Source organism: Sceloporus occidentalis, unplaced genomic scaffold (genome assembly GCF_023333645.1).
Source record: "Sceloporus occidentalis isolate IW3139 unplaced genomic scaffold, rSceOcc1.0.p SCAF_10, whole genome shotgun sequence".
Classification (NCBI taxonomy): Eukaryota; Metazoa; Chordata; class Lepidosauria; order Squamata; family Phrynosomatidae; genus Sceloporus; species Sceloporus occidentalis.
Window position 1 is genome coordinate 578,017 of NW_028316990.1, and position 26,302 is coordinate 604,318.

General features: G+C 41.5%; 1 protein-coding gene across 3 annotated transcripts; it reads right to left on the bottom strand.

Moving 5' to 3' along the window:
• Positions 1-1,576: 1,576 nt before the first annotated feature.
• On the bottom strand, positions 1,577-26,302 carry N4BP1 (NEDD4 binding protein 1). 3 transcript variants are annotated; one of them, XM_089539580.1, is made up of 7 exons: positions 25,930-26,302; positions 17,165-18,891; positions 11,865-11,995; positions 10,957-11,053; positions 8,731-8,838; positions 5,834-5,941; positions 1,577-4,292 (listed from the first exon to the last, which is right to left on the bottom strand). In XM_089539580.1, the coding sequence occupies exons 1-7, from the start codon at positions 26,215-26,217 to the stop codon at positions 3,959-3,961; spliced, it is 2,793 nt and encodes a 930-aa protein (XP_089395706.1). In that variant the 5' UTR covers positions 26,218-26,302; the 3' UTR covers positions 1,577-3,958. The 3 variants fall into 3 exon arrangements, with proteins under 3 accessions (XP_089395706.1, XP_089395709.1, XP_089395708.1); XM_089539583.1 differs by lacking the exon at positions 25,930-26,302 and adding an exon at positions 23,471-24,154; XM_089539582.1 differs by lacking the exon at positions 8,731-8,838.

Sequence of the window (26,302 nt, forward strand, 5' to 3'; positions counted from 1 at the left end):
AGGAGATATAGGGTTTATGCCCCAAGTGTAAGGTTGCCATATTCCAGGCCCTCATATCTGGGCATCCAATTTGCAAAGCATGCAAATTATTATACACATTATTGATTTACATCCTGGTTGTGCAAATGCAACATATTAATCATTGCTCTTTTTTTTCAACCATTATGTTTCAACTTCAGTATGTATCTTGTGCATTTTAGTTGCTTGAATAAAAGTATCACTGTTCTGTGGATTTTGGATGTTATTGTACTTTGCTATATGGCCAACACCAGCTACAGCTATCTCTGAATATAATACCAAGCTCCCATCAGGTCAGTCTTCTCGCATGAATTCCTGTTTCATCACCACTGCCACATTTTAACCTATCCATCTGGCAGCAACAAAGGAGAAATCCGGGGTTTGCTGCTTCACCCTGACCCACCTGGCTGGGACATTTTTTCGCCCATTCAATATGGGATTTTCCAGGTTTTCCAGGACAAATGGCAACCCTGCCTGAGTTGGGTCATACAGCCCTCTGGATATTATTGAACTGCAGTTCCTAGCATTCTAACCCATTGGATGTTGGCTTGGGTTGCTGGGACTTCAACAACATGGGCCCCATGATTCACACGCCAAGCTCATACAGAGATAGTGCCCAGAAGGAGGCATCCTACTGGAGGCGATTCCATGGTCAGGAATACTAAAAGAGAAAGGAGACAAAGCTAAGGACACTTCCTTCCTTTATAACAAATAGAATCACCAAAAAGTAACTTTCCCAAGCTCTGTCTTGTGTCAGCTCTTGGGGTGGCCACTGGTGGGGCAGCAATGCTGGAGGGATACCAATGGTAGACTGTGCAGCTTGCCCACCAACCCACAGATTCCCTTGGGATCAGCTTGGTCCGATCGATCCCCAGGCTTTAACATAAGATCCCAATGAACCAAAAATTAAAAAGATTCTATCGCCACCTGCTGGGAGGACCTCTCTAGACACATCTTCAAGACCATGTCCCCAAAAGTTAAAATAATGATTTTTAGAGCCAGCATGGTGTAGTGTTTTGAACATTGGACTACAACTCTGCAGGCCATGGTTCTATTCCCCTCTCGGCCATAGAAACCCACTGGGTGGCCTTTGGTAAGTCACACACTCTCAGAAAACCTTGTGATAGGTTCACCTTAGGGTTACCATAAGTGAGAAACTACTTGAAGACACTGAACAACGAAGGGTCCATAACATGCTGTTAATTCATTTTGTGATGTACAGTGGGCCCTTGGCATTTGTGGAATCCAGGGTCTGATTCCCGTTGGCAAGTTACACACTCTTAGCCTCAGAAAACCCTGCAATAGGTTCATAGCCACTGTTTTGTGTACAGCCTGCAAAATTATATTCCACAAATCCCTTTCATTTGCTTGTTAGATGGGGAATTTAAATGTATTGTACAGTCAGCCCTCTGTATCCACAGATTCAACCAGCCACAGCTTGAAAATATGTATTTTTTTAAAAAAAATCCAGGTAGCAGATGGTGGCAACTCTTCTAAGAAGACAGTCCTGATAACATATATGCTGATCAACCAGAACAAAAAAAGTTATTATTGTCCCCCTTCCCTTAGATACCATTTTAGTGTGTCTATCTGGCTTCAAGTTGCTTGTTGACTAATGGCGACCCCGTGAATTTCATAGGCAAGGAATATTCAGAGGTGGGTTTACCAGTTCCTTCCTCTAAAATATAGCCTACAGCACTTGGTAGTCATTGGTGGTCTCCCATCCAGGTACTAACCAGGCCTGACCCTGCTTAGTTTCCCAAGCTCATGCAAGATTTGGTCCTTTTAGGGTACTGAAGTCTTCTTTATCCAATTGTGTGTGTGTTGTGTGACTTCATCTCCAACATATGGCAACCTAAAGGTTTTCTTGGCAAGTTCCTTCAGAGGGGGTTTGCCATGAAGCCTCAAAAGCAGAGATGTTTCCAATCTGTTGGCCACAGTTTTGCTTTCCATATTTGTTGGCAGATTTTAATAATCATTAAAGTTGATTCTGTCTGTGTGGATTGTAGCAGTTCAGTTGGAGTATCATCTGTTCCTGGTGATTTATTCTTCCCAATTTCTTTGAGTACAGTTTTCACCTAGCTTTCCAAAATTTGGGGTTCATGTTCATGATTCTTTCCATGTGACATTACATTCATTATTTCATCTCTTATATAGCTCTTCTGTGTATTGCTTCTATCATCTTTTTATTTAGCAACAGCACATACATTTCTATACCGCTTATCAGTACACTTAAGCACTCCCTAAGTGGTTTAGAAAGTGTAAACCAATTGCCCCCAACAATCTGGGTACTTATTTTAGTGACCAGGATGATGCAAGCCTGAGTCGAGCTTGAGTCCCTGGGCTGGTGTTGAACTTGCAACCTTATGGTTTTGTGAGTGAGTGGCTGCAGTACAGGCATTTAACCACTGTGCCACTAGGGCCCTAAAGCATCTTGATCATGTAATATGTTACTCTTCTGATCACAGAGCATCACCACCCTTTAAGTTCTTGTGGAAGAGGTCTCTCGTTTTTCCTTTTTTGTTGTTGTCTTCTATTTCTCTGCATTGATTATCACAGTAATTATCTTTATCCTTGCACACTAGTTGTTGAACATGTTCATGTTTCTGTTTCTGACTCCCTTTTATTTTGCTTTTCTTTTATGGCTTAAAAATAAAACAGTGTCCAACATGTAAGGGGAAAACCGCCTATGCTCAAGCCCTATTGAATATAATGGGGCTCAGGCACAGCTCGCGTGCCATTCATTCTATTGTTGCGTGGCTTCAGCATAAGCTGACAGCCGCATATAGTGCACCTGCGTATGGCGCGGGTGCACTGTATAATGAAAAAAAAAGGTATGGTTTTAAAGTGCACACATAGTGCCCTCTCTTGTTTCTAAAAGTGCTTAACTGTAAGTTAGTACCAACCCAAGGACAATTGCTGTCACTAGGGAAAGCAATGTTCTGTTAATCTGTGAATTCAAAGAATCTGTGGCCAATTTACAAACCCTACAAGGGAAACAACTGGGGTATCTACTTTAATCAGCATAAAATTAAGGGCCCCCTATTCTGCTGTCACAGCACCTAGTTTCCAAACCTTATCGGCCACAGATAACACAGACTTTTCCCTTTCTCCACACAGTATCTTGTGGAACTTTAACGATAAGCAGATTTGTCTTTGCGAATAGTAACAACTACGGTAATTTGATTTTATCTCACTTTATTGTGGCTTGAAAGTCTTTAAGGCCACAAGAGCGTTTTCTGTTTCTCTTTAGGAATTTTATTCCCATCCCCTCTGAGAATGCAATGACTTAATTAAACCAGCCATGCTTATAAGCAGAAATGCTCTTTGTCTGGGTACTGTGACATCTCAGATGTTCTGCCTATTGCTAGTGCTACTTACTGTTGCAAGTATGTGACATCTTATTTTTATTTTTACTTATTCTAAGCACAGTCAATCATGTGCAAGGTTTCTGATGCTAAAATAGAGAACTCATGGACTTACCACTTGCATAATCAGGATATGTGAAACGGTCATTGTTTACTCACTGTTGAGTCACCATCTTCTCATGCATTTTCATCCAACAATGAGAGCTCAAAACTGTACATTCCATTATTAGCATGGAATTTTCACATAATCTGCAAGGATATTATATGCAGCATTTAGATCTGCTGTCAGATTTTGTTTGTCCTCAAGAAACTTGCTGTAGCTTTTGTAAACAACTGCAAGCCAGTCAGAAATAAAGACTTATTTTCTTTGAAAAGGAGGCATTAATACAAATCTGTAAAAGCAACGCAACTTAAGTGAATAAAAAGGGTATCTGCAAATCCTTTGAATATTCACAGTTTTTATACAAAAAGGATTAAGTTTTGACTATTCACAGATGGCCTGGTGCCAGCTCCTATGCATCTTTAAATTAACAATCCAAACTGCAAAATCCAAAGGTTTTAAGTTCTGTCCATCAGCCCAAGTCAAGTACCATAGCAGATAGAGCATTCATGTCCCTCATGTGGGGATGCTGGGCAAGTATCTTCTCAATCTTCTCCTTCTGCTCAGAGGTAGGAAATATTTTTCTCAAGGCTTCTTTCAAATGGATTGTTTCTGTAGTTGATCTTGGATGTGGTGGGAGATCTGAGTTGGCTGGTAATGCAGGTGGAAACTTAGGTAATGAAGTCACAAGACCGGGTAACAGATTCTTAGGTGAGTGCCCACTACTCTCCGGTTGCATCAGCAAATGTGATGTCCCAAAAGGAGGGAGACCTCCACTTGCAGGACCATATGGGGGCAGAACATTTCTGCAAAACAAAGAAATATGTAATGCTGAAAATCCTAATAATGGTTAATTATTAAAACAACAGAACCACAACCTTCCCAGAGTTCTATGGGCTTTTAAGCCACATTCTCAAGCTCTTCTTACAGAAAGGCCTACATTCAGTCTCTTTAAACAACTGTGTAGATTTTGTAGTCTTGCTCATATTTTAATTTTAATTTCCAGTAAGCATATCACTAGCACTTTTGTATTTTCTGTGTCATTAGATACAAGCGACTCAAAACTTTTAAACGTTCATTGAACCACTGTATCAAGCAGCATTCTGTTCCACTGCAAATTTATTTTTCCAATCAGGCCTCAAGCTGGGAACTACACTTACAGTTTTGCTTCTTTAAGTTTAACATGGCCAGTTTAGTATAGGGTATTATTGATGGGAGATTGCAGAGAGAAATAACCTTGCCCTCTTGTCATTGTTTTATTTCTACACTATGTTTCTCTGTACTTTGACCAAAATCTCCATTTTATCTTTCCTTTGTACAAGAAATAGAAGAATACCTGTATCTTGAAATCATTTAATTTAATTCCATACACTATAAACTATAGAAATGCCAAGTATTATATTGTTAATTGTCAATTTACACTTCAAACCTAGTATCTTGAAAACTAAGTAACAGCTGCTTTTTTTATGAAAGGCTAATTTCTAAGCACTAACTTTAAAAAATGAAAGAAAAATAAGAAGGCAACATGAAGTTTGATATAAGTTGCCAGTTTCTAAAATTTCAGTGATTAAAATAAGAAATCTTTATATGTCATCATTTGACACACTTAGCTATCATTCAAACATTCTGTATTATCTGATGAGCCTTTAGAATACTGCAAGTCACATAAACAAAGATGGAACTTTCTCCCTTTTAAATGCCCTGAAACTGACACAGAAGATTCAGGTCAGGCATTCCTTTATTTATGTATTAGTATTTATATTGCTTTAAGGGATAAAAGGATAAAAATCAATATCCTTCCCAGCTATGGATTAAGCAAGTCCTGTAAATGCTTCTCTGCAGCCTCAAAAGTAGCAAATACTATGACATTTGACATACCAACAGAACATCTCTTCATGAAACTGCACCAGAGATCCAACCATTGCATGCCCTGTGACCATATAATATTTCATACTTATGGCGAAACCACAACAATCTAACCTCACAGGATGGTGTGGTAATATGCTTGCCTTTCTTATCTGTGTTCCACCTTAGCATTAATATACACAGTCAGCTGTGGCAACAGAAGATGTAAAAATCCTTTAGCAAAGCAACTGATCTTAACTGTCGTGTGTATTTTTACATTTAATAATCTTTTCAGTCCAGCAGAGGTCTTTTCTATTTCAGCTGGGGCATCTGTATGATTTAGGGCAGGAGTGAACAAAGTGCCTCACTTCAGGCTTTATAGGTCTCCCAGCATTTCTCAATACTGACTATGTGGGCTAACAGTGATGAGAGTTGCAGGGCAACAGCATGTGTTTGGCCACCTGTGATTTAAAAGCTTTGGATGTGCCAGGGAGAACTCTACCTGACATGGGTGTTCTCCTCAAGAAAACGTTCTAATCCTGGTCCATTTCGTCCCATAGGATCATCAGGAACCATGAAAAAATCTCCAGCAAAAGTGTATGGGAGCAGCCTACAACAGAAAGGGGGTGGGGAAGTAGTACAAAGAAAATAAACTTTCAAATCTATAATTTATTTCTATATTATTTAATCATATACATTGTATGTAAATATACAATTGATATTGGTTTTGATAATCTCTACTCTGCACTAGTTCTCCAAAGGTCTTCCCTGGCCATGTTATCAAAAGATTCCTTTATTGAGATATGCCAAGGACTGCATCTGGGATCATCTACATGCAAAATGCGTATTACTGCTGGGCTAAAATGTGTCTTCAGGGAATGCAAACCACCTTAAGTGCAGTCTAATATCACAAAATTATACATTCTTGGATTCCAGCCAAGGGTTAACACACCTCAGATGAGGAAGTAGACTGAAGTCTACGAAAGCTCCTGCTGCCAACTTCTTTCTTTCAGTTAGTCTCAAAGGTGCTACAAGATCTCTCTACATATTGATTCTACAGACTAACACGGCTGTTTTTGAATTCCATATCTCACATAAAAATACTCTCCAAAGAAAAGGCTCCTTATCAGCTGATCCAGTTGGGGCAATGAGTGTTTTGGGAAGATAAGAGTGAAAAATAATTCACATAAGCATCAGTTTGTAGTTGACCTGCTCTACATTCAGAAGTATGTAATCTACCACTTGAGGTACTGCCCACATCATTAATGTTCTCTTTTCATATAACATTGGAAATAACTCATAGCCTTCTCGAATGCTCTGGATAATGGGAAAGAGCTGTACCAGTGACTCCTGTGGTCATCAGAGGACCCTAACAAGTGCCCATAGAGATAAAAGAAGTTAGAAAAAGCATCCATCCTTAAATAAAAGCAGGGCAGACTGGGAGTTATCAGCTGGGATCTATTGGCTGCTACCCTATGGGGCTACATCTACTACCAATGTAGACTCACTGGGTGGAACCTACCATCACAGAAACTGATTTTGAGAATCAGTTTTACAATCTTTTACTTTAAAAATTCAGTTTCTAGCCATTATGACTGAGGAGGAAAAAGACTTGGTTACCACATCTGCTAAAGACAGCTGCATATACAAGCTGATCTTTGAATGTTTAGGAACTGGCATTTGTCCTCCAATCAACTGATTGAAGTGTTGCTATTTGAACAGTCACAACAGGGATACTCAATGAAGTGAGGTAAAAAGCCCCCTCAGGGCCATGGTACAAACTCTTCATCTTGCGCCCAGCGGTAAAGCACATGTTTTACATGTAAAAGGCCTCAGATTCCATGGCTAGCATCTTCATTTAATGGACGGATAACTACCCCATGTTTGGGTCTACCACATGCTCCACAGTGGATCCCAGAGGGTTGCAACTGCCATCACTCTTCACTTCACAATCCTCCTTTGATTCAATATGCCATCCTGCACCCTTTAGGAGATGGAGGAAGAAATTTCACCTGATTTTTGCACCTCTTTGCCTGGCTTTTTCAGGCCCAGAGGTTTTTAATCAGGATATAAAGCTGAGGTCTCCTGGTTATCAAAAGGCCTCTCCTGAGCCTAAAACACTCTAGGGTGTAACACATGGTGTTTGACGTCAAAGTGTTTTCTTAACAACTCCCACAGTGTAATGGGGAGGGGTATGGGCACTTCAGAAGTGTCCTTGAGACCCATAACTTCCCCATCTTACTTAAAAGGAAGTAAAAGAAAGATTCTTATGTGTCTCTCCCTTTATGTATCAAAACCAGCTTACAAGGTGAAGGGCATTTCTGTACAGAACAGAAGATTGTTTGCCACATGCAACTGATTGTGACTGTGGGCTCAAGCAGACTAGCAGCTTGGAGCAGCCTCTGGCAGCTCCAGACATGAGTGCACCCCGATCAGCATGGGACTGTGGTGACCAGATGCAGCAGTCCCAAGGCTGGCCGCTGCTGTGGTCTGGAACTGACCAGTGCCAAGGAGCAGTTTTTTCACATTCCTTTTGCGGCTGGGTTTAGGTCATGTTAGCCAGCCTCAGCACAGCTTCTGGCCGATTCAGAGGTGTGCGTCATTTTCATGCCATGCCCCCAGATCAGCCCAAAGGTAGCACTTTTTGCCTGTCTGAGCATGTGACTGTGACTGTGTTTTAATAAACATGAATTGGTGCAGGGAGACTTTCTACTATTCAGCTTTTACCCTCAGAAGTGCTGTGTTATTTCCAAGCGCTTGGGTTCAATGCACTGGTGGCTTTTGTATATTTCCCATAAACAGATATTTAATTTGTCTGCCCATGTGGCTCCAACTCAGCTGAAGATCTAACTCATTACTTATTGGAGTGCCCAAATTTTAAAGCTATAAGAAATACCTTATTCAAAGACTTAGAGTTGGTAACAAATAACTATAACTCAAATTTAACACTTTTTTACTAGGGGACACTGAACCAAGCGTTTCTGAAAAGGTAGCCTGTTTTGCTTTTAAATCAACAATTATGAGGAGGAAGCTTTGTCAAGACAATGGTAGAGTTACAAGATAGATTCAAAACCTAACTATTCTTGAATATCCTCAGCTTTGTAAACCAATGCTATATAGTTTTAGTGTATCTGGTCCTTACATCTATTCAGATTCATCTAAGCCCTCAAGGTTGTTTTTTGGTTTTTTTAAAGATGATTTTAACTTTGCAATGCAATGTATTATTTTTACAATGTATCTGATGTTTATATTTTATGTTATATGGATTACTTTTCTAATGTCGTACACCATACAAATAAACTTACTTACTTACTGATATTTTACTTATTTTTCCCTGTCATAACTCAACCAATTATGTCCATCTCCCCTTTGGAAATTTTGTAACAAAAATGCAATTACCTCCTTTGAATAATCTCCCTCCAAGAAGTGGATTCATTCACAAATTCTCTCAGGTTATCATTGGTAACAACTACTCCTCCAGTTTTCTCAGCAAGGTGCAACAAAAACCTATGGCAACATTTGTGAAGAGAATCAGCATTCTTGCCCTGAATAAATACTAATTCAAAGCCTGCTCAAGATGCAGCTTTTAAACAACGTGTTGGTCATGTTCTAATGTTCTGAACAGGAACAGGCCTCCTCAAGAGTTTGTTTGGTACTGACATGCTTTACTGTTATAGATAAGCTTACTGGTAGTAAATGGTGCAACAGATGGTCTACACAAGAGAAGCTTTCCAGCCCTTTCACTGATGGGACCCGGCATCCCCTCACAGCAAATGATAGAACTGCCCTCCCTAAACAACTAATTCTGCCCAGATTCTCCCTGCCAGCAATCAAATTCACCACTTCTGGAAAAATGAGGTCCCAGGACTAAATTGCACCCCCTCCAGGGCAAGGCCAATGGAAGTACAGAAGCAGACAAAGAAAATCAAAGTGCTAAAGTGTGACCATAACACACAATCAGCTGTGAAAACTGAGTGAACAGCTTAGGTAACAGGAAAATTCACTTTCCCAGTCTCTTCCCAGCTTTCATATCTTTTCCTAGCTTCAAACTGCCAAATACAGCAGTATCAAAAAAAGTCATTTAAACAAATTAAGCCTGTCAAGCCACTGGATGGCTATTAACATCTGGCCATGATGCTAACAAGGACTCTAAAACCCATCTACTTTGTTGTAGAAGCTCAACTTTTTACAACTACCATCCAACAGGGATTCATAGATCCTGACTGTGTGATCCACCAAGAGTCACATATGTGATAAACCACTGTGACATTTTTTGGTATGGTGCACAACTGCTCCAGATTAAATCAGAAGGCAATATTCTAGCTAAGCCTGAATGAAAAAAGAACTACACACCTAGTTGTGAATATCAAAGGAGACTGAAAATTAATTCTACTGGGTCTACCTGAAAGGAGCTCTTTGGATCCTGCTTTATGTACCTGCTTCTTTAGAGGTTATAATTTAAAAACATATCTTGTGATTAATTGTCAAGGTCAACAATGTCAATAACAGTTCCTGACTCAGGTTTTTGAATACTACAAAATGTCATTTTTATGAAACAAGCCAACTAGGGGGGAAAAGGGGGGGGGGCAACCAGCAACTTCAGAACAATTTATAACGCCCTTCTCCAGCCTGATGCCCTCCAGCAGTCTTGGACTATCACTCTAAAAATCTCTAGCCAGCTCTACTGATTCTAGGAGTTGTTATCCAACTCATGTAAAGTGCATCAGTTGAAGGGAGACCTGTTAAGAATTCCAAGCTCAGCAATGGGCCTAAAGAACATACAGGAAAAGCTAAAGCCACCTTCACTAACCTGGACTTCAATTCCCATCACTCCTAGAAGCATGACCCATGGTCAGGAACCCAGGGACTTTAAGGCTAAAACATCTGAAAAATGCCATGTTGGTGGCAGAGTCCATTTATGCGAGGGGGACACACCTTACACACACTGGGAAAAAGGGTCCTATTTGGACCGCTCACTGTCACAATAGGTTTTTAGTGGCCAGGACATTTTTCTTAATGTCAGGAAATATTTAATAATGTGGTCCACCCCTTGCTGTTGAAGTTTCAGTGTGCCTTTTACACTGAGCATATTACTGCAGGTGCAAACCTAGCCCTCCACCATTTACACTGGAGAGGGCTTCATTAAAAGTGTGAATAATTGTTTATCAAATGAGGTATTACATGCATTCCTTCCTCCCTTTTTGGAATGAAAAGGGGGGGGGGAGCTTAGTATTTTAATTGTGCTTTCAGCAATTAAATTAAGCAATTGACTTTTGCTGCTGTTTTGCCAATTCCAATTTGCTTTAACTTTGAATTGTTAAAACATGTTTTTACAGTCAAACTACACTGAGAACAGGTATCACTGAAACTAGAAAGGAAAGTCTGTGAAAGAGTATGTTAAAATTATCAGCAATGTCTTATTTACACATGCATGTTTATTCAGGATTTGTATGTGAAAGTGGATCTTTAAACAGAGCATGTGTCAAAGCATGATACGTCAAAGGTATCTTCCAACAATGAGTATGATTTTACCAAGAAAATAATTTAGATGTTCCTTTAAATTGTTTCTGTCTAGAAGAACTTGGAGACAAAGAAACAGCAAACTGGAGCAAACCCTTCCTTTACCTGTCATCATGAGATGCAATCCTGGCTCCACAAACAATCCTTGCAGGAGTGAGGGCCAAAATGCCAACATCTTGCAGTTGCGTTAAGAAGTGCTGCTCTATTAAAATTAAAAAAGTAAAAACAATAAAACCATGTTTAAGAACAAATGTTTAAGAACAAATAATATATATCTTTAGTGCAAGATTTCATTTGATGGAAGAGTATAAATTGATCAACACTAAATATTACTATTGTTGTTGTATGCCTTCACATCACTTCTAAATTACAGTAACCCTATCATGGGTTTTTCTGGGGCTGAGGGGTAAATTGAACCCTGGTCTCCAGATTCATGGCCTGATGTTCAAACCACTACACCACACTGGCTATTACTAAACCAAGCATATTGGGGTATTCAAAGTGAATTGCAATGGTCATATGCTGGTTGGAATCTGGGATCTTTCCAAGTTTTAAATGGTTATCTCCATGTTCCAGATGTGGCAGTGAAAGGTCTAGGGGATAAAAGAGCAGCAGGCCCTTGGCTACACTCATGAAGATAATACAGTCTATTGAGATCAATACTGGAACATTTGGAAGGAAATATTTTGAATTTTCTCAGGGTTCAAATTCAGACTATTACTGTCATCACAGAAGATGCATATTTCTGTATATTATGTAGACAGAGACAGACAGACTTTGTGTTATCCTTTCATACAAATGTCTGTGATTTTATCTGCAGATCTGTTGTGAGGGAGTCCTGAATGGATCAGGCCTTCAGGATCCACACACAGCCCCATTTCCCTTGCTTGCACAGAGGCATCCAGGTTCCAGTCATCACAATCATGTTTAGAAGCATCTTAAATACAGAAAGCCAAACTTGAGAGAAGTCAGCTATTAAAGGTAAGGCAACATAATCTCATTCCAATCTATACCTGTGACATTAGAATCTCTCCTTGTTCGCCACTGAGGGACAAACACAGTAATCTGTCTGTGACCTCGTTTCCAAAAGTATTCAACAGCAATTGCAATTCCTCGACATGAGAAGAACCTCTGTAACCCATGGCTGCAGCAAAGAGAGAGAAAGAAAGGTAGCATTTGCTAGTCTTCATAGCCTTTGTTTACAAATTACCGATTGCTGAAAATGTAACCTTAAATTCCATGTAAATGGAAAAGTTGGCGATTTGTACAAATCAATGATGTAGTCCATTCTAGGGAATTCTTTCCTTTACCTGTGGCATATCTTGTGTACAACACAGACATGTAAAACAGTTCCTATGTAACAGATGAAAGTAAAATGGAGACAAGGTTCTTGAGATCTGACAGCTCTAAAGTTTTACTCTTACCATTTTGACATTTAGATTGGCCGCTCTGACAATGTTTTAGTACAGCCCAAATAACTGCCTTTTATCATAGGCCAACTAAAGCTCTTGGACTAAGGGCAGAACCTGTAAAAGATTCAATCAAGCCACAATTTTATCAAGGTTCAAACAGGGTGATCCAATACTCTTGGCAATTATGCTGATTCACAACTGATTTCCTGATTATTTCTGTGAAGCCTCATGCCCCCATCATATGCTGAAACTAGTGATAAAACCAATGAAAGATCAATCACCAGATATCTTCAGTCTTAGTGCATGAAACATTACTTTTAAGAAGAAAAATATAAAGACATGTTGAAACCCTGAGTCCTAGAACTTTACTCCTACATCCCAGTTATATATGGCTCCAGTACATCATTATATTCACTAGTTACAGCTGATGCCAACTAGGCTGAGTTTAGGCTTGAATCACCGAAGGCAGAGCCAAGAGATCGCCAGAGGAGTATACAACTATATGTAGGTTGTCCAAAGAAGTTGTAAAATAAATAAACTGCGCCTGTTCCTTGAGATGTCAGATCTGGCTACGGTGACACATGTCTTGATTAATCCGGTTTGGACTGCTGTAATGCACTCTATGTGGGGCTGCCTTTGGACACTGCTCAGAAACTTCAGCAGGTTGAAAACACCGCAGTCAGAATTCTAACTGGAGCCGGTTACATGGAGCATATAACTCCCATATTAAAACAGCTTCACTGGCTACTGGTTTGTTTCTGGGCACAATTAGCCCTACATGGCTTAGGTCCAGACTATTTAAGGGACCATATCTCTGCATACAAACCAGATACAGCCCTAAGATCTTCTGGGGAAGGCTTTCTCTTGGTCCCGCTACCATCTCAGGCTTGTTTGGTGAGGACACGAGAGAGCCTTCTTGGGGGCTGCTCCCACCCTCTGGAAATCCCTTCCATGAGAGTTTAGGCTTGCCCCGACCCTGCTTGCTTTTCACCGCCAAGCAAAAACATTTTTATTCAAGCAAGCTTTTTAATGTGTTATCAACAGAGGTGATTTATATAGAGTATGCATTTTAGTGACGTTTTTAATTTGTTTACTGAAAATTTTATATTGTTTTAAATAGAGGATTTTAATTGTTTTTGAATTTTACTGTGAAAATTATGCAGTCGAGTTTCTCGCATTTGGGGAAATCGCAGGGGTCAACACACCAAGAGTGCAATGGATGAGCCGCACCCTGGGAAAACACTTTTTCAGAAACAGCTTTTGGCTTGTTTCACCTGTGAAGCCAAAAGCAGCTTAGGAATGAGATGGAGGTGAAAAATAGCAAAGACAACATCGCCTTCTCAACATCCATCTAATGGTAGAGACTGCAACCTGAGTGTCAGCTTTCTTTTTCTTTTTTGATGTAATAGAGAAAAAAAAAACTATATATAATTTAACAACAATTTCTTGTATAGTTCACTACATTTCCTCTCACCCTCCCCACTTTTTCTTTTAATTTCATCCTTGTGGCTGATGAAACATAAGAAGTACTGCAAGCTTAGAAACTGGATGGAAAAACCTAAGCTAGGAAGAACTCCATGACCCTCCAGAGTAATTTTATTATTATTTATTTAGATTTCCTTCCTCCAAGGTTTCAGCTTAGCTGCAATTTATACACACTCTCTCCTTCTGCACACCTCTAACAGAACACCAGGCCAGAAGAGGATAAGGATATCAAAAAGAAAAATGTAATGTAGAACCTATGTTGTAGCTTGGTAAATTGTCAGTGTGGGAAAACTGAGGGCCATTACATGAAACTATTCTAGGATACTGTCATATTGATACACCAGAGGCAAAAATGCTGCAATGTACACTTTTTAGTAACACTAGCATACAGTCTTGCTGGACAACTTGAAGAAGAAAATCTGTTTCTTCACTTTCCATCATTTGTTTAGGCCAGACTTGGAATTTTCAAAACTGGTTCTCATATAATTGAAGGCTATTGTGAGTCCTGATCTCCAATGTACAGAGGAAGCTACTTGTATGAACTATTGCCCAGGGTTTGCCAATTTTCAAATAAACATTCCTACAGGGTAGAATAATTGTACTACATTTTAGTGCTAGGTGTGACAGGATGACCTATCAGTACCAATCAAAAAGATGCAACATAAATGCCTATTCCTCAGAAACAAGCTGCCCATTATATTGCTGTATGAGTTGCTACTCAGGGTTTGCCAGCTTCTAGTCAAGCTTGGCATGTAGGAAGGCCAGCAAGACTGGGCATGATATGAAAGTTATAGGACTAGTGAAGTTTTTCCACATTTCACAGTTCAATCTCCTTCACAGAAATCAGGACTTCCAAGGCCAACATTTTCTACATGTTCTTGGTATGGACCAAGTCTGTTCCCTGTGCACTCTTTAGTACAATTGTAAGAACAGTGCTGACTCAGACCAGCCATCAATTTAATATTCTGTTTCCCATTATGGCCAGTCAGACATAATAATAATTTGTTTTATTTATATACCGCTATTCCAAAGATCATAGCGGTGAACAGCAAGTAAGCTAATTAGCAAGTAAGCTGATTTGTCCTCAACAGTCTGGGTACTCATTTTAGCGACCTCCTCGGAAGGATGCATCCCCGAGAAGCTCACAAAAAGGTATGAAGGCAATAGCTCTTTCCCACTGTTGATTAACAATGAGTTGCATATTAATCTAAATATGAAGGTAGCATACAGCCATAAACATTATCACCACCACCACTGCATATATTAACTGTCTGAGCATGGATTCTTATGTAGCAAAAATGGCACTAATCATGCAGAAGAGGGAAGTATCAGGATGCTTGGGCAACATCAAGATTTCCAGAATATTGTGTGTGTGTGGGGGGGGGGGGGGGCAGTTTAGGGGAAAAAAATTGACCCAGCTAGCAGTCCAACGAGGACTGAATGGTCATGAAATGCTAGCTGTCCATACTATAACTGTAACAGGTACCACTTGTCAATGGCTACTAATAATTATAATGCCTATACTTTTCTGTAGCCCGATAATGCTGGAGGCAGGAGTGGATGAAAATACTGTGGTTCGTTTTTCCTTGGATGCAGAGGAACTGGGAGCGTAAAAAGTAATTTCAATGTACAAAAATTTTCCACACACACACACAAATAATGAACTGAACATAGAGGAAACTTATATCTCCCTTCATTTTATGCTTGGTACAAAATGAACTAAGTATTTTGTTATAATTTCTTACAGGTTTAAAAAAAACAACCCTGCAGAGGTCACATACTTCCTTTAATCTGAATACAGCTAAAATGTTGCGTAGAGCAATTATGCACAGCTTCAAATATTTGCATAGCTCTTGTCATCAGTCCCAATCTACTTGGAATTTAAAATGAATCATAATTGTGACTTTCATTTTACATCACTATTTGCTGAGCCTTCAGAAGAATGAAAAAAACCCTGTTCAAACCAGCAGGCCTTTACGATACTTTCCTCCGTTTCAAATGAAGAAGTAGTTTCAGAAGATTAACTCTTTTCTAAGGTAAGCAAATTACCTGGGGTGCAAGGACCTGATTTGGGTAAACCCAGCTATAAACACTGCCAGCGTTGTATCACCATTTAGAATGCTGTTGCTCACCCTGTTTAGCTACAAAGCTTCACTGCCCACATGATTTTGTTCAGGATAGGCCTTTTCTGCCTCAATATTCTCCAAGGACCACAAAGGCTCCAAGACACATGGAACAAAAGTCCTGTGCTCCCCACTGGCTTGCATCATCCTGTCCAGATAACACAGGCCATTAGCCCTGGGCCAAGATCAGCCAGCCCAGATGCTGATCCGGCGGTCCAATCCCAAAAGCAGCCCAAGGGGGCTTTAATCCAGTACAAAAAGACCAGCTGCTTGCTGCAGTTTTCTGGAAACTCTTTGGCGACGGCTGGCAGGCCAGATAGTCAACATGCGCCTTACCTGTTGCTGCTGTGTCTACCCTGAAGGCCTCTGTCGTGGCCTCGGAAGTTGGAAGGGATGCCTGGCCACATGGGTGTAGCTTTAAATGCAATATAAATATTACTTAAAAGATATATGAGGATGTGGATATGTACAGCTCTCCTTAAAACATAAACAAACATCACAACAGCTGTCAAAGATGCACAATCAAAACAAGGTAAGAAAATAGTGGAAGGTGGGTAACGCAAGCAGAAAGCAGCGTGAAGGAAGATGAATGGCAGCAATGATAGCCATAATACATTTCTTAAAGTGGTACCAGAGCTAGACAGCGCATTAAAAAAAAAGGGAAGGGGGAATGTTCCAACGTGGTACTGGTATATGCATGTACTGAAAAGCATTTCAATTATAATCAGCCCTCCACATCCACAGCTTCTTTATCCATGGATTCAAGCATCCATGGCTTGAAAATATTTTGGAAATATGTACATTCCAAAAAGCAAACCTTGATTTTGCCATTTTACTATGCCTCTGTATGTAATGGGACTTGAGTATCCATGGGTTTTGGTATCCACAGGGGTCCTGGAACCAAAACCACTGTACGTTTCTAATTCATTTCCTTTACTATTCAAGAACAACATGTGAGCTGCTAGGGAGCTGCAAAGTGCTTCTGAACCGTACTTTTCTTCTCCCCTCCCCTCCCCTCCCGGGAATAGGAACACAGGTCATGTTGTTTTCATCTGATATCTGGATATTACTCATCACTGTACAATGTTCAAAAGGACTTATGTCAAAGTGAGTGAAACTATAAAGGGTAATCCCAGCTTCGTATATTTCTCATCAAGAAATACAATGCTCGTTTGGGAAAATATGCACCTCTCCCCAATTTCAACTGCACATGCTTTTGGTAAATTCCCCTCCCTCCTCCTGTCCAGTTTCATTCAGACATAGTCTAGAAATCTAAGCATCATTCATACTTACTTCATTGCAACATTGCTGCCATCTATTACTATGTATTTTACGTCTGCTCTCCCTGGCTCATTTTTCAATTCCAGCTTGTATGGTGTTTTCAGGGACTCTAGAAACCTCTGAATCCCAGTGACTGAAGGATCAATGTGATGACTAGGTGACCCTCCTGTTTTCCTTTCTGGATAAGTTCCTGTTAATTGTGGGGCAAGTCCAGAGTCTAGAAGCTGATTTGATTTTTGGGAAGGAAGGTATCTGGCTCCAAGCTGTAGAGGATTACAATGCCCCTGCTGATTGTGCTTTGTGGATGACTGTGCCATACATGCTTGAGGGACTCCCATTTCTTTTTGAACAGGTGGATGTAGTATCTCTGAGCCACCCCTCGCCACCAAGCCAGGAACCTTCAGTTTCTTATCCTTCATTACCCACTGTTCATGATCACATGGTTTCACATGACCATCGCTTTCTACACTGCTTGCTTGGGAAATGTGAGACTGTTCAGGGTAATAATTTGAATATACTTTCCTACAGTCTTTGTGCTGTGGATTTTGGCCGCCTGACAAAGTAGTTTGGTTTTCACTACGTGACACATATGCTTTCCCTTCAGCTTTGCACTGAGTTGGTAGAACAGAGACCATACTCTGTTTTGCATTTTCGGAAGGCTCTGGCCTATGTCCCAGACCCTGATTGCTAGAACTGCCTTTATCTTTCTCTGCACAGATCCCAATATTCTGAGGTATGACAACCTCACTTTTGTCTTTGGAAGATTTTTTGTTCTCTTTTTCAATTTCTTCCAGAAGCAGAAGAGGTTCAGCCAACTGTCCATGCTCTGAAATTACCTTCTCTACAATTTGTTGTGAGTAGCCCATGCTTTTGAAAAAATTCACCAAAATCTTATATTCCATTTCCTCGCTTATCTCATCACCTTCTTTAGCGCATAAGCCTGGATCGTCCAACTCACTCCTTGAATTGGTGACTAAATCAATCACCTCTATATCATTAGAAGAGCTGGGTGGAGTCCATTTATTCTCCTGATTATTTTCTAAAGAAAACTGTTTCTTTGGAAGCCTCTCCTCAGCATCTGATGACCTCCTTTTACATGACTGCCTCTCTTTGCCTGCAGAAGTCTCTAGTGAACTCAGACCATTTATAGGTAAAAACCACCCTTCTGAAGTATCTGGGAAAACTGCATTCATTCTGTCTGCTAACTCAGTGACAGGGGTACCTGCATTGTTTCTTGCTTCCTCTGCACCTGTTCCACAATCATTCCTTATCCCAGATCGTTTCTGTATTTCATTTGGGAGAAGTTCTGATGTGTTTTCAAATGAGGCACGATCTATGATTTTACCTACTGCTTTGTGGGCGTCCTTGTGGGCTAGGTTGAGCAGTTCTCTCTTCAGTGAGTTTGGTAAGATCAACAAGTCCATAGTATATTTATCTGCATGGGCTTCAACAAGACGTTTGAACCTTTTCTTCACTTCTGACTCTCCACCATTTGACAAGCTTGCACTGTTTTTGAAGAGACTCACAAACTGTAGAATATGACTTCTGGCCAGTACAACAGGTTCCGCAGCACCCTTAATATTGAGAGTGCCTATCTCTATGACAGTCACATCAGCAGAAGTTCTCTGAATGAGGCAGTTCAAGAAGAGGTTCTGGGCTCCTACAAAAATACAGTGCATATCTTTGGGATAATATTCCCTCTCTTCCAATTCTGGTTCACAAAGTCCTTTAATATATTCCTACAATAACAAGAAAGAAGAACAAATGTTAGGGCAACAGGCATCTTACAACTCATGTGTCCACAAAAAATTACTTTCAGAAGGTTAGAGGAGAAAGAAATACTTAGAATTTTCAGCTGAAGGTATAATGAAACCAGGCTAGGTGAAATCGTATCTGTATTATTCTGCGATGCCACTATTCATGAAAACAATTAGTTCCCTTTTTAGAAACAAGGTGAAGGTGCAATACCCAAAGTTATATACTCATAAGCTTCAACAGTTCTGCTTGCCATGTTATAGTGGGAATGACAAATGGCCAGTCTTCCTCTCTCCCTTGAAAATGAAGAGCTTTCAGGCATTTTGGGACCTGCAAAGTCTTGGCAATGAAGAACTAAACCAGGTATCATCTTCATGTTCCATGGCAGTTAAAATATAGAATGTTGGATGTTGCTGCATGAAGATACACAGGGTACCTTTAAGCAGGTCTCCCTGTCAGCCTTTCCTTTTTGAGAGGATGGCTTGCCAATTTTTTGTTTGTTTGTTTGGGGAGCAGGGAGGGCAGGAGATTAACAGTTACAATTTTTGACTTAGACATCTTCCATACAACATGAACAGTCCCAACTCTACAGCATCCACACCTGATAAATCACCATTCCTAATCTTTAAACTGTGCCCCATTTCAGAGATGACTTTTAAAATTTGTTAATATGAACTGTGTTCAGGTCTAAGCATCATTCTTAGGACTCCAGCCATTTGATATTTGTGACAGGACATAGCAGCCTTTATACTGAACAGCTGACGACTCACCATAGAACAAGCTTTCTTGAGCACTGTTCTGGAAAAAGGGCAAATGCTATCTTGGTGTTGAAAGCACTACTGGACATGCTATTGCATTTTTATACATTGTTTATATTGCCATCATTGTACATGGCATCCGACAGAGAACAAGTATTGAACAGGTGTGTCAAGAGTACTGTTAGTATAACGTCTAGAATGGCACACTGTTTTCTTAAACAGTGTGAATGTATTTATCATTATTTTACTTGTTGAGTTTCTTTCATATTGTTTAAAGTTTTGCTTGTGCTGTATTTGGTCTTTCCCCCTCACACCCTGTGCTATCTTTGTTGATAACACAAAAAATAATCATACTTTTTTAAAAAGAACAGTAGTAGTATCTTTGTTATGACTACTGCTTGCAGCAGCCAGCTGACATGTTGAGGAATAAATGGTGGTACACCCCACTTAAAACAATAGTCCTTGACCCCTCTAGGCATTGTTATGCCATGCTTGGCTGCTCATACTGGGAGAATTGGTACTATGCAGAAGATAAAACTATGTCAAAATGCTTCTGTGATGACAACACATTTTTGTAGTAACAACAAGAGCTCTTTCCCCAAGTGAGTGCAAGCCTTTCAACATTTATTTGCGAAAAAGGAGGATTCTCTCTCTGGCTTATAATGCAAGTGGATCACCCTGATTCCTATGTATCTACTTGAAGACTGAAGAGACTGTCATTACTATTAAAGAGTCACATAGGCTGCTGCCACACTGCAGAATTAATGCACTTTGGCACTGTTTTAACTACCATGGCTCAATGATATGGAACTCTGGGATTTGTAGTCTGTTGTGGGGCCAGAGCTCTCTGATAGAGAAGGCTAAATATCTCACAAAACTACAAATCGCAGAATTCCATGCATCGAGCCATAGCAGTTAAAATGGCGTCGAACTGCATTAATTTTGCAGTGCAGATACAGCCATATTTTCATCTATTTACCCATGCCTTCACCACCACTACCCTGCTTCCCCTGTTTTCCCTCTGTTTACATCACACTGGAAATCAAATGATTCACTAGATGTCATTTGAACTGAAACTCCCAATGCTTCATACCAGTGACTGGAGTTGCTGGAAGTTGCAGACCAGGGATTCCCAATCTTGGGTCCTCCGGGTGCTTTGGACCTCATCTCCCAAAAACCTTAGCCCTCTTGGCCAACATTCAGGAATTCCGGGTGATGAAGTCCAAAACATCTGGAGGACCAAAGTTTGGGAACCTCTGTTGTACACTAACAACATATGGAGGGCTGTGTAATTCCCAACCCTCAGTCCAAATCTACACTTCTGTCACTTTGTCCAGCAGCAGCAGCAGCAGCAGCAGCAGCAGCAGCAGCAGCAGCAGCAGCAGCAGCAGCAGCAGATGTGCCCCATCCCTCCAATTTATCTTCAGATAAAGTGGTTTTTTCCTACTCACAGATTCTGTGAGAGAAGTTAGACTGATGGGGGTGGGGGAGAGAAATTGATCTAAGATATGCAGTAAGCTTCTTGAGGGAGGAGAGATTTGAACCCATGCTTCCTCAAGCCCATCACACTGCACTGATACCAAAACTAATAAAAATAAAAACCATTTAAAAAACTATATCTCAATGAACTTTGGGGCTTCTCAGCAACTTGGGTAAATTGCATTCTTACAGCAAATGTCTGCTTTTCCTTTTAAGGAAGACTAACAAAAGAGGAAATCCTTTCCTTTACCACGGGAGTTTTCTTTGTGTGCAATCTCCAACTGCACACACCCCATCCAACTGAATTCCCTAGATAATCTCTCAAGAAGGACCTAGGCAGGAAACTCTTGTCCTTTCAAACACTAAAACAGTCTGAGGTCATATTATCACAGATATCATTTCCTTACTGTCCCAGGTTTTTCAAGTTGCAAGCAGAAGGGCAAATTTGGCTCAGGCCAAATTTTCTACATGGCCAACAATGTAGCTGTTCCACTGGAAGCAGGCAATACAATTATTGAGAGATACACTCAACTCTTCTGAAAGATTTGGAAATGCCAATGTTTCATGTTCTTCACAGTTCCTTCAAACATGGTGAAGAACACATGGAATAAACTGGCAAAGCAGACCAAGAACATACCAGTTTTTAAATGCACCTAGTTCCTTCAGTAAGGCTGATTCCAATCACATGAAAAGAGTCATGTATTCAGTGACAGAAACACAATGAGGATCTAAGGGGATTTAAGGGAATCCAAGGAACTGTGTCCAACTATCAACCAAAAAACCAGAAATGCCGGCTTTATCACAAACTATTTTTCAAATTATGACAAAGCAGACACACAAGTCCAACCCTCTCTTCAGCAGTGAGAACTAATCACAAAATTATTCAGTTCTCAATCAATATTTCCGATTGAATTAAAAAGCAAACACTTTTATTATTACACTGTAGCCTTAAAATCTCATTTACAATGAACAAGTCAAGAGGAAAAAACAACCACCCTAATAAGCTATTTCATTCCCCAGCTTAGATTGTCTTTCACTTGTAGGTTCTGAGCTTTGGTCAAGAGGCTATGCAAAGCTTTTGCTATGAGGCTCTGATACTAGCTAAATGTGCCAATTTGCTACTCCATCAATGTTTGGAAGAATGAAATATGAGAGTCAGTAGAATGAATAGATTTTGCACCTAAAAAAACCATTTTTAGATTGCAGTCTTCTAATAGCACTAATGTTTCCCAAGTATGTGGAATGAAGAAATAAAAAGGATTCCTGAGAGCGACCCCATGCCACACAGACCCATAAATGAACTCCATCCTGCTTTCAAAGGAAGCTAGCCAAAGTCACTAACTTTCTCCTTCTAGACTGGATCCACACTCTGGAAACTGGCTCATGTAAAAAATATTATTACCCTTTTAAAAGTCAACCACTCCAGATTTAAGGACCCCCCTCAAGTTCCATTCAACTAACAAAAGAATGATAGATAACTTCTGAAGGCCCATGAACCAATTGTTGCCCTTTCCTGAATCCAACAGGCTGCAAATCTTTCATCCCTGCTTCATGGTAAATCACATCTTGCAAAGCCCCTGTGGGGTGACTGTTGTCACTTGAATACAATTTCATCCTGGACTTGTTTTAAGGGTGTTCATATACACAAAGCCAATTTTAAGGACAGACTGTCTTGTTGAGTATGGGACTGAAGAGAGTTTTGAGGGGCTGTACTTTGTCCATCTCACCGTTAGACTGGCAATGTCCCATTTTGTGCCATACTATGGCAATGCAGCTGATGGTTATTTCATAATTTTGGCATACAATTAATATTCCAGAAATGAGCTACAAAGAATTATGGAAATGCAACCTTGGAAATATGGGGTAAAAAGAATTCTACTGCATTCCAGCCAGCTTCAAAGTGTGTTATGCTTCTTGATAGTGTTATCTGAACTACCATGTTCAAAGCTAGAGTGTTTTCCTTTATTATTAAAAAATGAAGTAACGCTAATTGCAACATTCTGGTTTTACCCCTAAAAATAACATTGAAGATTTCCTAGCAATAAAGCCACAGTTGGGCAACTGCTTGATAGTAAACAGCCAAAGGTTTCATGTTTCCACACTAGCTATTCCCACAACTGCTTCAAAAGGGCAGTCAGCAGTATTGTTTCACTGGGGAACAAGTCTCCAAGGCATTGCTATATCTTTCATGATATAACAATAGTGAGAGAGAGAGAGAGACCTTCTCCACCTTCAGCTAATTCATGAACAAGGATTGGGTCACTCCTCCCCTCACAAATGACAATGGAAACAAATGGCCTACAGGCAAGAAAGGCAGGAGGAGCACCTGGGGCAAACTGGCATCACTGTCACTTCGCTGGGAGGTGTGGTGGAGTCTCCTTCTTTGGAGGCTTTTAAACAGAGGCTGGATGGCCATCGCTAGGGAGTGCTTTGATTGTGTCTTCCTGCATGGCAGAACGGGGTTGGATGGCCCTTCAGGTCTCTTCCAGCGCTATGATTCTGGGATCCCACCTATGTACAAGCTAATGCCATCTCAGAAACACAAGCCTTCAGTAGATTTGGAAAAACTTTATTCAGCTAGCAGAGAAAATCATAGTATATAGTTGTTGTCAGGACTGAGAAATTTCCCCGTTACACCAGTACATTTAGGAGCTCAAACAATTCACCCATTACAAAAGCCTTCACCCGATTTGTCAGACATTCAAAGCATATTTTTGCTTTGAGAGCTTGCCCCTCCTTATTCTCTCTTTGTACCAAGTTACAGATTCCCACAGGAATGACCTGGGAAATTGGCAACTCATATTTCCATCCCCACGAATCTGCTCTTTATCCCGGCGACAACTAATATCCAATCTTACTTCTCCCAGCCTAACCCATCATCCCGCACCCGCACATCTATGTTCAAATACAACAACTCACTGGGTGATTTTGGGCAGGTTGCACGCTCTCATCCTCAAGGGAAGACAATGCCATACCTCCTCTGATGAAATCTTGCCAAGAAAACCACATTATAAGTTGGAAACGACTTGATGGCACACAACAAGAACTATTAACACATCCTGGGCAATGCCCTCCGGCCACATCATTCTTCTATTGACTATCTTGCTGATTTCCTAAGTTCCAGTCATACTAGAGCAGCTCACATTTAAACAGTCACTTAATTCTGTGGTGGCAAATGAGTCCCTGCATATTTTTCGGAGCTGGGTACGTTTTTACAGATCCCAATTAAATTACAACAATTAAATTGCAACAAAACAGTTTTGTAAGACTGACCCAGGATATAATGAGCTCCAAGCAACAATATCAGCACCAGGATCTAAAGTGACAGTTTAGATAGGAATGGCTGATAGGAGTAATTTGTACAGTGGGCTGTTGGCATCTGCGGAGGTTTGGTTGCGTACGGCGGGAAGAAAAGAGGGAATTTTCTTATCTTTTCCATAACACTATGAAACAGCGTTCAGTGTTATCCACTGAAGCAAAATAGTGGGCCTCAAGAGAGATAGAAAGAGATACTTCTTCATACAGCACAGAATGAAACATGGAAATGGCTGCCAACTTGGATGGCTTTGAAAGAAGACTAAAGAACTTATGGAGGGGGGGGGGGTCACTTGTTACTGCTCAGGATGTCTCTATGCCTCAGTTCTTGCAGAGCATGAAAGAGAGGGTGCAGTCGCACTCATGCTCAGCTGCGGATCCAGTCGCCACTGTGTAAAAAGAACGTTAGGCTAAACAGGTCTTTGGCATGAGTCAACATGGCTATCCTCAGATGCCCGTTTTGATGCAAATGTCAACCTGAATACTCCCTGCCCAGCCACCAACTCAAACCTCCCTCTACACAATGCGCTGTAGAAGATATCTCTTCCTCCTCCTCCCTCTACACACTAAGCCCACATATTTGTGTTGTTCAGAAACGGGAACACCTTGAGTTCCCAGCTGAGTAACTGCCACAGCCTTCCTGGTATTGACATGTCACAGTCCCAGAGGATTGCAGGCCTGGTTGAAAAGGGCCTCCCCTCTGGAAAAGCCAGGGCTCTGCTTCCCTTGAAAGTGGTTTCCATCATTTCAGACTGATTTCCCAGGCATAGCTGCTGTTAATCTGGAACATCGGTGTGCAAAGGGATCTTGCGGCACCTTCAAAACCAAGGGCCAGAATAGACCGGCAGTAAGCGCCAGCATGGGGGCAATGTGGGCATGTGGCATTTGGATGACACGGAGGCCGCCCAGGAGCCACCTGTCTGTCCAGGCGTGGCCTGGCTTCCTAGTGCCCCAGTGGCATGGCGTCTAGATGCCACACGCCGTCCGGCAAAGCTGCGGCGGCAGGAAGGATGTCCTTTCCCAGCTCAAACAGCGTGAAGCCACCGCTTCTTCTGGGCCATCTGTTTCGTCCCTAAGTGCCCAAAAGAAGTTGTAGCCTAAGCTTTTGTAGACTTGGTCTCCATCCTCAGAGGCAGCAGACCCTGCCAGAGGCTTGCCTTGCCCCGAATCCGCATTAATGCCCTCCGTCAAGAATCCCTCGGGTGATCTTGGCTTGCCTATAAAGACCCTTGTCCCTATCCTTTACAGCCATGACTGAGGAACCCATTGGCAGCTCCTGCAGCCACGCAGCCCAAGTCTTGGCAGCCAAGGCCCATGAGCTCTTCTTAGCCTGGCCTTCGAGGAATCTGGCCCCAGAGAGCTTCCGGCCCAGCGGCTGGGCCACGGAGACCCCCGGGGAAGGCCCTTGGCAGGAAGGCGCCCAGGGAGCCCCTGGAGGCTGGCAACCCGAAGCCGCCCTTCCCTTCCTACCTTGGCGCTGCGGACCTCCTCCCTCTGGCCCTGGAGGCTGAGCCAGATCCTGCGCCCGGGGGGCTGCGCCCGGGGATGCTGCGGCTGCCCGAAGCCCATCGGGGCCCAGCGCCCGCTGCTCAGCGCCCCGAGGACCACCAGGCGCACCCGGAAGAGCCGCTCGATGGAGCCCCGGCTCCGCTCCAGGAGGCCGCTCTTCTCCGCCGGAGCCGTGAACTCGTCCAGCACCCCCCCGCCGCCACTGCCATGGCCGTTGCCGGCGCCCTCCGAGGCCGCCAAGGCCGCCATTACAGCGCCGACCGAGACACTCCTCGACGACGACGACGGCCGCCGCCGCCGCTTCTTCCCATCGCCGCTTCAGGAACAGAAACGA

Bases quoted from the DNA above. Each gene is read 5' to 3' on its own strand.
- N4BP1 (XM_089539580.1), bottom strand. From the start codon at position 26,217: ATGGCGGCCTTGGCGGCCTCGGAGGGCGCCGGCAACGGCCATGGCAGT. The intron at 18,892-25,929 runs GTAGGAAGGGAA...TTGTTATTGTAG, and splicing joins AGGAGGTCCGCAGCGCCAAG to GAATATATTAAAGGACTTTG. The intron at 4,293-5,833 runs GTAGAGTTCTCC...TTTGTTTTGCAG, and splicing joins GAGGAGAACACCCATGTCAG to AAATGTTCTGCCCCCATATG.